The sequence below is a fragment of the Heliangelus exortis genome, chromosome 1 (assembly GCF_036169615.1).
Source record: "Heliangelus exortis chromosome 1, bHelExo1.hap1, whole genome shotgun sequence".
NCBI lineage: Eukaryota > Metazoa > Chordata > Aves > Apodiformes > Trochilidae > Heliangelus > Heliangelus exortis.
The window spans coordinates 28,876,212-28,890,379 of record NC_092422.1 but is presented as its reverse complement, the minus strand read 5'-3'; the positions used below and the strand labels follow the sequence as shown (position 1 = coordinate 28,890,379).

At 35.6% G+C, this 14,168-nt stretch overlaps 1 protein-coding gene across 10 annotated transcripts in view; it reads right to left on the bottom strand.

Moving 5' to 3' along the window:
• ZC3H13 (zinc finger CCCH-type containing 13) overlaps window positions 1-14,168 on the bottom strand; it is a 48,148-nt gene that overhangs the window by 22,286 nt on the left and 11,694 nt on the right. For 9 of the 10 annotated variants that reach the window (XM_071739559.1, XM_071739611.1, XM_071739603.1 and 6 more), the window contains 6 exons: window positions 13,435-13,546; window positions 6,632-6,740; window positions 4,592-4,731; window positions 3,701-3,861; window positions 2,267-2,464; window positions 814-987 (listed from right to left, as the gene is read on the bottom strand). In XM_071739559.1, the coding sequence (XP_071595660.1) occupies window positions 814-987; window positions 2,267-2,464; window positions 3,701-3,861; window positions 4,592-4,731; window positions 6,632-6,740; window positions 13,435-13,546 (894 nt within the window). The remainder of the gene's footprint in view (window positions 1-813; window positions 988-2,266; window positions 2,465-3,700; window positions 3,862-4,591; window positions 4,732-6,631; window positions 6,741-13,434; window positions 13,547-14,168) is intronic. The other variant, XM_071739628.1, reaches the window with a different exon arrangement.

Genomic DNA, 14,168 nt, shown 5'->3' with positions numbered 1-14,168 from the left:
TGACATCTAGCTTAACACAATACAACATTGTTCCAGCTGAACTGAGTCACTACAGCAGCAGACGAGCATGCTTACAACTCTTGACTGATGAATAGATGGGTTTTATTTTGCTTTTCTTGTCCAGTGTTCAAAAGAAGGACAGAACGTATGCCTCCCCCTCCATTAGAAAATCCAGGACTGCAGTATTTAGCACTGCCATTCTAAACCTAAGCTTACAAGATTCCTTTAGACTAAAGTAAGAAGCCTACTCCTTTCTAACAGGCAATAAAATACTTTTTTTTTTTTAAAGGCCCTTTGAACTAGAAGAATAATACCTTTCTGCAAGAAGGGTCTCTGAAATTTTCCTTGTATTGTACTGTTTAGCAAGCTGCATTTGCTTTTCAGCAATGTGTAGATCAAAGATCTGTGTATCACCTCACCCATTTCAGAACTGAGAAACTGTTCCTTCCCCATCTCCAAGATAGGTGACTTCTCACATTTTCTACATGTTAACAAGGGGGAAGGTAAAGAAGAAAAAAAAAAAGTTCCCAGAGGAACACAGACTGACTATGTATCATATCAGACTTGAAGTTTCACCTGAAATGAAAAAATTTGAGAGGAACTGATAGATAATACCCTGCCCAATGACTTATGTTCTTTACATGACAGCTACTCTCAATGTAGTAACCTGACCAAAAAAGTCTCAGAGCCCAAGTGTTTGAGGCACACACATTCCCAAAACAGACACATATGAAACAAGTAGTCAAAATAACAGAGAAACATTGTAAAAAATAACTTTTAATGGAAATAAAACGCATACAATTGACCTCCTACCTGCGAGAGGGTGAGAAGTTATGCTTGTGAGTGGTTGACTTGGCTGGAGCTCGGGATGTTTGTCTTCGCCTGGCAGCAGGTGGGGAATACTCCCTGGAAGGGGAAGAATTACTGCCAGAACGATCTGCAGGACTAGGAGAGCGCTTCTGCCTGTGAGAGCTTTCAGAGGGATCCCTGGAAAACAAACAGTAGCTTTTTTAACAGGTGCAACAAGGCATTAGTACATTCCTAAGAAATTACAAAACAACCCCAAGACAGAACCTGTGCTTACAAAAACTTCTATAGATTTGTTTATCTTTAATTTCATATATGAAATTACCTTATGATAGCAAAACTCAAGAATGCAAGATCTGCACTACATTTCTTGCTGATATTAAGATTATAAAATACAAAACTAGAACGTGGTAAAACAAAGAATATATTCTCGTAACTTTTTCATGTGGTGGTGAAACAGAAGCCTCAAGTTCACAGACATTTTCAAACACTAATCAGAGTTACAAATGAACTAAAAATATCTTTCAGAATGTTAAACTACTTACCTTGCTGTAACTCACAAAGATCAAACATTAGTTGTTATTTTTTAGAATTTAGGAAAAAAAAAAGCCCAATACTGAAATAAAAGTCACCATGGCAATACTGATTCTAGTACAATGATGAGACAGGTATTCTCTTTTAAGCTTTCAGCATTGCTTATAACATTCTTTTCTACTGCTTATGACCTTCTTCCAGTATGGGAGAATGAAAGCCTGAGGGAAATAATGTAAGAACATTTTGAAGTAAGAATGGTGTAGTTTATTTAATGAATTAAAAAGACACAATTCATTGGTCTTCCAGCACTTAAGCCTTTGCTATGCCAGCTAGAAAATAAACACTTAAAAACACGTCCTACATTCATCAATGGAATAAAGGACTTGAAAATGCATATTTTGTATTTTTCAACTTAAATGGAAACCCATGCTTCTTGAAACTAAGAGGAGGTATTATATTTGTCCATCACTTGAGATATGTACATATGCAAAAGCAAAGTAATCAAAAATTTCACTGCAAAAACTTTTAATCTACTGATGATTAGGGAGAGATTAAACATGAAATTCCCAGTTTAGAAAACTAGTAGTCTTCTAAGATTTCAGAAGAGCAGGCAAGCAGACAAGTGAATGAGTTCAACAAAGATTTTGTTGAACAACAAACAATTGTTCCACTGGTGGAGGTCCAACTTTCTGAAAAGTAATGAATCATTCAAAAGGTCGTTTTACAAACTTACTAAGTTATGTAATTAAAGCCTACCAATCTGTACATCATAGTCTACCAATCCATCCAGGTAAAACCTTAGCAAGTTAAATCAGTACTGAAAAGGTTGTTGGCCAGGCAGGTAAAAATCTCTTTCTCACTGTTCTCTATAACTTTAAAGACAAGGTTACAATAATGTTAAAAGCTAATACTGCAACTAACTTACCTCTGCTTCTCTTTTTTCTCCTTGTGCCTTTCAAAGTCACGCCCTCTCTCTTTCACATCCCTTGCCTTTTCTTCTGAACGTTCTTTTGCTTTATGTTTCTCTTTGTGTTTTTTCCCCAGGGAAGTTTCCTCTTGTAGTGGAGGAGGAGGACTAGGGGTACGGGGCCCTTTCTTTTTACTCTGGTTACTTTTAGAACTCCTAGAGACAGATGAACAGGACAGGAAGCAAAATTAAGGACAGCAAATTATGTCAGATGATTTCTGAGATTCTGGGCAGGAAAGTTATAACCTAAGGGACCTTGAAGCTTTTAGGGCAGGATTCACCACTCCATCAGCAAGCAGGACTCAATAGTTGTATCTGACTGATGTGTATGCAGATGGTAAAAACACACTGAGCCCTTCAATTCATCTCCTTTGCTTCTGAAGTGAACAAAAATACTAACTGTTCCTGTTCAGACAGAAACAGTTTCCCAAGTAAAAAGCCCTTGCATGAACTGCATACATTAGAGGACCAGAACTCTATAACAGAGAATCTTAAGAGTCCCATTTCTGCAATGAAATACCCCAAACACATGCACAAAATGGCTTGAACAACTCATGCCTTTATTTTAATATTAACTACCTGATTCAGCATTCAAATATCTTTGAATTTACATCTCACAATACAAAATAGTACATAATTTCCCATATAAACTACCACTGCATGCTGAACATCAATAACATACTAGTCCATGCCTTACGTTCTCATAGAAGCAACATGGTTTTGTCCAGGAAATTTTTGCTTAGCAAATGCAGATCTGTCTGCTTATATTGTGGCAGTAATTTTTTTTCCTTTCTAAAAGCTGCAGTGATTCAAAAAATCCCTAGAAAGAGGTTTTGGAGACTGACTTTTTGTGGCAAGGAGCCCAGTTTGAACTTCGTGTGATTTTTTTACCTACCTCATGCTTAATTTTTTCCTTTCCCCCCCTAAATCCCCTACATTTTCTCCCCTCCTGAATTCTAAGAAATTTCCTGCCCTGAAGGTCAAGCATAATTTTCTGAACAGCAATATGCAATACCCACAGAGTGTGCAGTTGGCCAGATTTTAGACATTTTACTTCTATCTAGATGAGCTACTTCATAAGCTTCAATATCTCGAATAAAACCATTTCCCACTTTTTAATCATTTGTATTTCCTAATCACCTTCTGGATACTCTGAATATTCGAAGAGAAAAGAACTACTTGTTATTAACTGCTTGTTAATAATTAAATTATTCAACTGAAAACAATGGGCAATTTTCTGAAGATGCTTTACAGTACACAATTTAGAGACCTTCCTCTGACGTTACATAATCAAAAGCCCTGAAAAACCACATTCATTATTAAAACCCCAGCAATAAAAATCCGTGTGGTTCTCTGTTCTCACTTTCTCATAAGAGGCATCCACATACTGACCTTTGCTGATCCAAAAGTGGAGAAGATACTGTAGATGCTTTCTTCTCTTTCTTACTAGCTGAAGATGATGATTTGGGACTGGATCTTCGCTTTGGAGATTTGCTAGACTTTCTTGGTGATGGTGATGGTGACAATTTAGATCTAACCACCTCTGGAGAAATCTTGAGGAAAAGAATACATTAATCAGGAAGATACTGATGGTCAGAAGTTTACCTGTATGGTGATATGTGTGTTAAATACGTAAATTTAGTTCCAGTCTACATCTGAGATCATACCCATCTCCCTCAAATAAACTCACCACATGATTTCAAAAGAACACCATAAATGGAACATGACAGGAAAGGGGTGGGGGAGGCAAAGATAATACATGTAATACCTTACAAAATCTGTAAATGAATGAGTTTAAAATCAGCATATTCCCAGTTAGCAGTCATGTTTATTTGAAAAAGCAAGGCCTTCTTTCAGCCTTTTTTTTTTTTTTCCCAAGCTTCCCCAAAATTTTAGGGTTTCTAACACTTGGAGCTTAGCCTCTGTCTCTACTCAGTTTCTATCAGACATGTTGGAGGAGCTTGACAAACATTAAGCCTTGTGTTTTCTTTTACACATCTTCTCTGTTGAAGGTCTTACTAGTTTTGTATCAATACAATGTATGAAATCCTACTCATTTCATAGCTGACTTCATAAAGCATAAAACTTGGTTACGGTGCTGGATGATGGACCAGATACTCACAACCAATAAATAACCAAGCCACTTACTAAGTTATACAGGTGTCATTTATTTACAAGAGTGCATTTGTAGGGCAGGAAGCTCAGGTCTTCCAGGAAAGAATTAGAAACCTAAGAAGGGGCTGATGAATTGCTGTTTTGATTTCACATTTACATAATACAAACCTCTTTTTTAATGACTATTTCCTCTCGTTTCTCCATGTTTTCCTGTTCCAACTTCATGAGTTCTCTCTGAATCTTTTGGCGCTTCATTTCCAAAGACAGCTCATGATCATAATCATAATTAACATCTCCATTATCAGAATCTTCATTAAAATAAAAAAAATAAATAGATTAGTAAATAATCATATAAAATAAATAATAATACTTAGAATACTGGATGCTAAGTATAAACATATTTTTAAATTTTAAGAGCTGCATGAATTGAACAATGAAGCTAAGCCTAGTTTCTTCTCCAATTATGTCTGTAAGCCTGAAATAAGTTAAGTTAGTTCCATATAACCTGCAGTTAAATTCTTAGGCCTCGTTAAAAAAAGCCCTACTTTCAGACACATCAATATTTAAGGTAAGGTAGCATAGGAAACCAAATAAACAATTAATTTATATTAGAATAATAATAACAAAAAAAAAAAATTAAATTCGTTTGTTTTCACATATACCAAAAATATGTAGAACACTTATTAACTGGGAAAACTCACATGAAATAGATTTAAATAGTGATGCATGATGCTAGAGGTTTTAGTTAACAGAGTACCCCAGAGATCAATTAACACACTAATTACATGTACATGTTGATTGTAAAATAAAAGAAGTCTAGACATCTTTCACTGCATAAGCATTCACCACATAAACATAAGAAAAAACTTTTTTGCTGTGAGGGTGACAGACAATGGAACAGACTGCCCGGGGATGTTAGAGTTTCCTTCTCTGAAGACATTCAAAACCCACTGGGACATGTTCCTGTGTGACCTGCACTGGATGACCCTGCTCAGGACTAATGTTCTGTGATAAATGCGCACTTCAAGAGTTTATTTCTGATTTTAAAACATTACTGTTTCCTTTTGACATCAGAAAAGGTGCTATTTCTCTCACTTTTTCATTGTCATAGCTAGTTAATATTACATGCTTCAAGCCTTGCAGCTGAAACCTTACTGAAAATTGTAGTAGCTTTACTCTGTTCACATTTCTTATTTTGTTTATGGCTATTTAAGACTAACGCTCAAAAAACACTTTAGGAAAACGACTGTCGGAGAAAAGATGACTCCATTATAAAGTCATTATCACCCTTCCTATATGCAGGAACTATATGAGATTTTGCAGTAACTAAACTCAGCCTACCAATTGCCTTCCTGTGTCATGAATGCATGAGAACAGCTTAGAGAGAGATGCAGTTCCTAAGAGCACAGCTCTTTTCTAGTCCACCCATCTGCTTCTCTTGCAATATTATAACTACTGATATTTACACAACTATTTAAACACTGCAGTTCGTTAGAAGCAACCATAATTTCGCTGTCAGGAGCACTTGGTCTCTAACAAAAGTGAAAAGGGAACACTCCAGAGAGAGAGGAGAAAACAAAGGCAGTCTTTTCTTCACCTTATCTGCACATTAAACAGACAAATATTCTCACCAAGGATGATGAAATCACCTCTTAACCACACACAAAAAAAGACTGTATAAGGCAATACAAGACTTAACCACACTTGCAGTGTTTTCAGAGGATAAATAGTTCACCAATTCCTACTGTTAGTTGTTATGCTGATTCCAATGGAGCCCTTGTAATGAGAGAGCCACAGAACTATGTTGGTTGGAAAGGACCTCTGAGATCACAGAGTCCAACCATAAAATTCAGACCACATCGTTTTATCACGAAAAAACCTGCTGACTTTTGAATTCAAAGTTATGGTCTTTCCTTCAGACTGACCAGTTTCAAAATTACTTTGGATGTAACAGATTCAACTAATTCCTTGCTGTGTAAGGAGTCAAAAAAGGAATAAAAAAGCATGTGTTTTTAAAATAAGCTGGTCTTACCACTGCAACACTCCAACCCAGATAGCTTCTTTGCTGTCCTCCAAAAATAAACAATAATGGCTACCACACGTATTTTGCTTAGAGACCAAATCTTTTAAGCATTTTATTTTACATACAGCTCAGTAATTCTGCAATTCTTTGAGCTGTAGGGAAACAATTAGTCAAGTTATATTTACCTTCTCTATTTGTTTCCCAATCTCCATTTTCATCTTCACTTTCTGGTGTTCTCTCCTTTGTAATTTTGATATCTTCCTTTTCTCTGTGTCTTCCTCGCGAAGACTCTTTCTATAAAGGGAAAAATGCTGCATTAGAGTATACAACTTTAACTTAAAAGAAGCCTGAAGAAGCAGGTACATCTTACGCAGTATTTTGGCTGTTTCTTTTTTTATAGAGCAGAAAGCATTTTCCCCCTTAGCCCGTTGAACAAATACTCTCTAAAACAAGCAGAGACTCCAAGGGCAACATGTTCTAATGCTATTTCATATAATCAGTATGCAAATAGCAGATGGGGTAAAGAGAAGAAAGGATTCACAAAATCAGAAGGTTTAAAAGCAGGGCAAGAACTGAGCATATATCAGCGATTAAAGTTTCAAACTTTAAGAACTGAAAGAACAGATCAGGTTCTTATGACCAGAAGTTTAATGAACATTTAAAGAGTGTAATTTTAACAGCTCGAGTAAGAGTTCTCAGCTGTAAATAAGAATATTTATATTCAAGGCAGATGAGACTCAGAAGCTGAACCATTCAAATCTCCAGAGAATGCAGAAGGAGTGGGGGAGGGAAATACTAAATAAATTTTAAAAACCCCAGAGACTCTTGGCTGGCAGAAGGAAGGCAAAAAATGGGTAACAAAACACACAGTAGAACAAAACTGATATTTGAACTTCCACTGGCCCCTGAGTTGTTAGACAAGTCTAACTACTGCAGGAGAACTCATTTTGCACGTGGCAGATGGTCCTGTGTATACCTAAGGAAGCCAGAGACTATTTTTACAGGAAAGATGATGATTTCAAAGGGCAACTGAACCTCTGCAGCTCTTCCCCCCCCTGGACAAATTCCACTAGGAAAGCTGCATAGTTGCACCACTGCCTCTGCTGAATTAACACTCTCTAAATAATCTACCTAGGCTAAACTCAAGTACAGGACAAAGTTTTTTCACTCTTTGCAAAAAAAGAGCTAGCAGGTTTGCATCTCATGTTAATTTATTAAGTAGTAAAATAGAAAGAGCAAATAATCAAAGTCTGTTCCATATATCTCTTGTTCTCACCCCCCACAGTGTCATGCAGAAACCTTTGTTTTTATGCCAAGGAACAGAGATGCCCGAGAATTTCACTAGCTATTTCTTACTGGGACATAGATCCTAATTTAATTTAAATCCTTTACAACACCTTAGAAACACAGCATGGAAATAACACTGTGGATGGTCACTCCCGACTGAACAAATTACAACCTCTCCTTATTCACTAACCGTGTTAAAAACTTAGCTCTAATTAAGAGACATAAATGATGACAGAATAAGTACTGCATTTACTTTACCTAGTGCACTAAAACAGATTCTTCAATGCAGTTATTTCAAGCCTCTCAATACATTCAGTGTATCATAGTTAACGCCTTAGAAGCTCTGGAAGAAAACCTGACTGATTGTTACACAACATGAAGGAACTTCACATTTAAGCACTAATTAGTCTTACGTTTAATTTTAAGCAGCTTGCAAAATACAAAAAAAAAAAAAAAAAAGAAAAAGAAAAAAAAAAAAAAAAGAAAAGAAAAACAGTAAGTTATTTTTCTCCATTTCATGCCAGGGTCTCTAAAAAGATGAACAAGATCCTAATTTATCAAGTCATGTTCGTTGCTGACATGAACTGCCAAAACAACTAAGCACCACCACAACATGTACTAAAGTCTAAGAGCAATGATCATGTTAAACTCCAAGGCAAGTTACTCTGAAGAAAAATGTGTCTGATGAGATCTGAAAATCTGTAGCTTTAGCAACAAGCCTCCCCTGCAACCTTCTTTTTTTTTCTTAAGACTATCTGAATTATTCAAGACCACCCTTCTTCAAGCTGCATCTGTTCTGTTAAACCATGCACTTCTGCTATATACTCCAAACTTATTCCTACAATACAAGCAAACAGTAAACATTATTTCTTGAACACAAATCCCACTTTCTGTTCATTCAACACTATTTGTTACTAGCATACTCAAATACATGTTAGGACATCTTCTATAAACTGATTTCAAAAAACTTTAAAGATAATTTCTGAAATAATTTGCCAGCAGAGAATGTGTAGTAAGTCACAATGCTTCATGACCAATTTAATATCACAGAAGGAGTGTATATCTTGCCTACATCTCCAAACTTAAACAAACACAAGCATCTTGAAACAGCCTTTATTTTCCCTTCTCAGTAGAGAGATCTATTAGTGGCACAGTCATATTTCTACAGAAGAACAGAGAAGAATATCTATGAAAGGGATTTTACTGAATTTCTGGATATAGGTGAAGGGAATAGACAATTTTTGCACAACCATGCTATTTTACAAGTCAGAACAATTTGATCCAAGCCCTTTAATAAAGTAATTGACTTAAGTTGTTACAAAAAAAATTCTGGTAACATTCTATCTTGAAAAACAAATAACTTTTTAGAAACTGTGTATTTTCTTGGGACACACAAATCAAGAATTTAAGTTATGATGGTTTAGAACACACTGGATTTTCTCATCAAAGTCTTCAGCATAGTGGTTTTATTGTACTCGTTCCACTTAAAAATGCATTTAATAACCTCATACTATGTGAAGCAAATATTTCCTTTATATTTTTAAAAACCTTCCTGTACTTCACATGCTTTTTTTTCACCTCTCACTTACTAAAATAAGTCAAACTCCTAAAGGCCAATAGCACGTCTTTCACTTGTACTTGAATATGCTGTATCTACTTCAGCCACACTTGTAAACAAACTATTTCCCCCCAGACTCTGAAAAAATGCTGTTGACTAGACAAGAAACAGTATTATCATAATAATATCATTATTTAGGAAAAAAATATTATGGATTGTCTTAATAGTGAAAAAGAACTTAGTAGACTTTGTCTATGCTGTTTTCAGGTATGTACTCACAAACTATTTACATGTGTTGGACAGATGATTAGTTTAATGTTGACCTTCAGGAGAAATGCTACTTAAAAAACAAAACAAAATAAAAAATTCAGACATTATAGCTGAATTCTGTGAGACTTCAATTTAATGTCTACTTAAGTTGAAGTTGCACAGCCCATAAGATATGATCAGTACTCTACTGGACAAGACTTGGTACCTACTTGAATGAATTTCCCCCTACAGCCAGAAGAGCTTGGACAAGCACAAAAGGACTCATCGAGTCTGCAAAACATGCTTCTAGCCAAGAAGTGTTATTTTGCCAACACCAATGGAAAGAATATTTGTAAGACTCCTACAATTTACAATTCTTACGAGGCAGAAGCTTCAGTTTCAGCCTTATCAGTACATGTACATGCACTGGCAATATAAACTAATTCAAAAGAGCAAGTTCTCTTGATATCTAAAATAAGCTATCATGTACTACAGCTATAATCTTCTGGCCAAGAACAGTACTATTTTGTTCTATCTGTAACAAATTTACAGTATAAACTACCACCGTACTACACAACCATACAATAAAATCAGTCTGGAGTTTCTCTGTAAGAAGCAGGTATTGCTTCCATTTCAGAGATGGAAGACAACGTGGACTTCCACTTCCAGTGGAGATATTCAAAAGCCACAGAGACAAAAAGCAAAGGTACGAAACAAGGGATAAACATTCCTTATAGAAACCCTTCCTAAATGTACATTAAGCTGTTCCCATCGTTTCTCCCAAATACAAGTCTCCCAAGTTACACGCACCTCCCAGGTAATACTTCAAATATTCCAATGTATCTATCTTATAATACAGAGAAAAAAGAAACAAAAATTTCCAACTAAATACAGTAACAGCAGAAACCTGATCTGATTATTTGCATAATAATAAATACACTAAAATACAGCGCTGAAATAATTCTGAACACAAATCTGAGAAATACAGATACAACTGAGTTCCATGTAGTTGTCACGTAAGGCAGCATATTGTCTCTGAAAATAACAACACAAAACATAACAAAATAATAAGGGATATATTCTATAAGTTGTCCATATAGGAAGTTTCTTCCTAAATACATACAGATTTTACTAGTTACCTTATGTCTCCAAAGAAGAAGAAATCCTTACTAACACGATTTTATACTGGTTATACTGTCTCAACTGTTTGTGAAACCTTTTCAGGCTTTTTTTTTTTTTTTTTTTTTTTTTTTTTTACTGTATCTTCTGGCAATCAGTAAGTATTGTCATATTTAATGTAAATAGCATTGACCCATGTCATTTTCAAGTTTGCCATTCTTTCTGCTGGCATTAAGTATGAATATGACGCATCCAATTTACATCCTCTCAACCATTCATCATGTGCATTCACCACACACCCTTTCTTTCCTCCAGTCTCTTTCTCACCTCCTTGCCCACATCAAAAAGACCTTTAAATATATTTTCTTGCACTCATGTGATCACAACCAAACAGCATTTCAAATAAAACTGGACCACGAATTTCTACAGCATAATACTGACAAGTTTCTATTCCATTTTTATACACCTGAGTGTTTGCTTCTGCAATTATGACTGCATTTAGAACAGATGATTTCATTGAGCTGTCCACAATAACTTATTTTTCTACTGCATGGTTTCAGTTACTTTTGAAATATTAATTCACCATTTTTTTTGCTTCAGATACTTTCTTCACTGTGCATTACCTTATGCTTGCCAACACAAGTTTCATCTACCATTGTACTGCCAAAACCATTCCCCAGTCCTTACAGAGTTCCTCATGCTTCAGTAATCTCAACAACTGCTTTCTTAACTTCTGCAAAGTTTGAGACTTAGGATGTCCAACAGTTTTTCCACTAAAAGGTTACAGCTCTTTAGAAGAAGCACCACAGCATCTGCTGTAACTTTAAAATTTTCTTAAGACAATTGTTAATAATAATTTAGCATTACTCTAAAATATTCCCCGTAGCTGCCTTCTAACCCAGACAATACTATACCTGCTATTCTCTGGCTATGTGCCTCAAAAGCCTTGTCTTAAAATAAGCTATTTAAGATTTCATCTATATTAGACAGTTCTCTTTTAGCATTGCTGCTTGTTAGTTTTAGAAACTGAAGCACAAATTTTGTCTGCAGAAACAGTCCTACTGTCTTCCTTTTTTTTAAAAAAAATTTTTAAAAAAACAATTATGAAACTTTTTATGGAACAAGATACCTTTTGTTATTTCAAAACAAAATCAAGATTGATTATTCAGCTTCTCTGTTATCTCAAAAGCTTTAATAAATGGAAATAGAAGGAAACATCAGATCAGACACTGGATCTCCACCACAACAGCAGCTCTAAGAATGGAGCAAGATTTTTGTCAGCACTTCAGTCTTCTGTTCTTTTAGATATTCTCTTTCTTTGCAATGCAACTCCTGATGACTGTCCTTCATCTGTTTGTTCAAAAATATTTTCTTTCTCTGAGAGAAAAACTCTTTGAGAGTTGCCTCCACACAACTAATACAAAAGCTCAGTGGTGTCCTCAGCCTTCTGTTCTATGAGACTGTAGCAGAGTAGTTTTTTTCTCTGCAGTGTGCATATCCTGTAAATAATTCTTTGGTGTTTTAACAAACCCATTATTTCTTCAATCCATTTTGCTTCCTGTTTCCGGTTCACCTTTCCTTGAGGTTTAGTTATTTAAGAGTATTATTATGTTATATATTATGTGTGTATTATTACATTAATAGAATACTATAAAAAGCAGGTAATCAAAATCAAAAGTAGGAATTACATCAAAATAAGAGTCATACCAGAAGAGAAGTTACAATAAATTTTGAGTAACGGTAGGAAGAAACACTTCTCCTACCAACCATGGACTCAATAACTGAACAGTTTATTCAAACTATTAGAAAATAAAGACATTTAGATAAAAGAGCAAAAAGACTGAAAGTTTATACAAATTAACAGCAACTGAAAACATGATTGGAAGGCAAATCATTCTGCTTTTTAATGATAACAGCTGCTGTTGATTCCTTTACACCTGACATAAAAATCCATTTTACACAGTAAGTAGGAACAGACCAAGAGGAAAAAAAGAACGCCGTTAAATACCTGCAGAAGCAAAACTGGTTTTTCACAAATAAAAACTTTTAATCATCATTCATACGAAGATGGCCTTAAAAAACATGATGCAGGAATACACTGATGCTGTTGTCACACAGGTGCAGGGTCACACTCCTACCTCTGCCCCTATTTTTTTGTCACATCAGTGCAGCAACAGGTAACACATTTTTAAAATTAGTACCATCTGACATTCGAGAGGTATAGGGTTGCAGAAAGATGCTTAGAAAATGAGAACAATAATGAATTAAATTTTTCCAAATTCTGAAAGTGAGCAGTTGGGATGGCTGATGAGTGTGTGAGGAGCAAGGTGGAATGAACCAGCACAGCAGTAACTGTGTGGTCGTATCAATACCAAGGCTGGGATGAACAGTTTGCAGTCAGGATCCATGTAAACACTGGATATGAGTAAGTGTTTGAGGGAAAAGTAGTGGATGATTGGAACAATGGTTAATACACTTTCTTGGTAATAATCAAAGAGTCTGCACTATTACTAAACACCTGTTTATCAGTATTCATAATATGTTTTAGTCTGTGGAACTTATATAATCTTTGGGAGCCAAAGGATCAGAAAGTGCTACAAAACTGCAAAATGATACAATCGTTAAGACACTTCACAATAAAATATGCCATACTATGTACAAAATGATCAAAGCATTAAAACATTTCAAATATTACAGGTCACCACGATCAGGTTCTAGGACACACTGCCCAATTGCTACTGAGGGATTCTGGAGTTCTGCAAACTCCATTCTTACCCTAACAGGAGAGGATGATTCCTCTGTACTTCGTTTCTGTGGCTCTGCCTCAACGTCTTGACGTTTGTTCTTCATTCTTTCCCGAAGATCTCCAGTGGGTCTTTCTGGTGACCTAAATAATACAGAAATATAATATAACCAGTTCTATGGGACTATTTTAAAAAGAAAACAATCTGTCTTTAGGTCTTTTTTAATTAGTATATACAGAAAGATCTAAACCTCCCACCCAAAAGTGAAGGAGATGAATAAAAAAGTGTTAAGGTCTAATGGGCTTAAGCATTCTAAAAAAAACCACTATTTTTAGAACATCAAGGAAGACTTCACTCCAAGAAAAATTATTTGTACATGTATATATAAGGCATGACTCAGTTACTACTCTGATCAGCTTCAGGTGGTCCTGTCCAGAATAACTCTGACTATCACCATGCAAATGTGTGTCACAATAATCCCTACCTCGTCTTTCAAGCTATCTTCACCCTTCTCCGTGTTCTAAGCTGCACCAATTTATATACATATTTATATATATATAAATAAAATTAATGCAGAGCCAAGCTACTGTGGACTGGCAATGACAGTCACACAGATACACAACTCTTGAATGTGGATGAAGACTGCAAGTGATGAGAACCTGACCTAGGTGCCATCTCCTATGACCTCGGTGAGACTGCCACACAAAAAAACCCCATGTCTCAGAAATTCACTGTTGGAGACCTCCTCCACTTTCTAACTTGCAA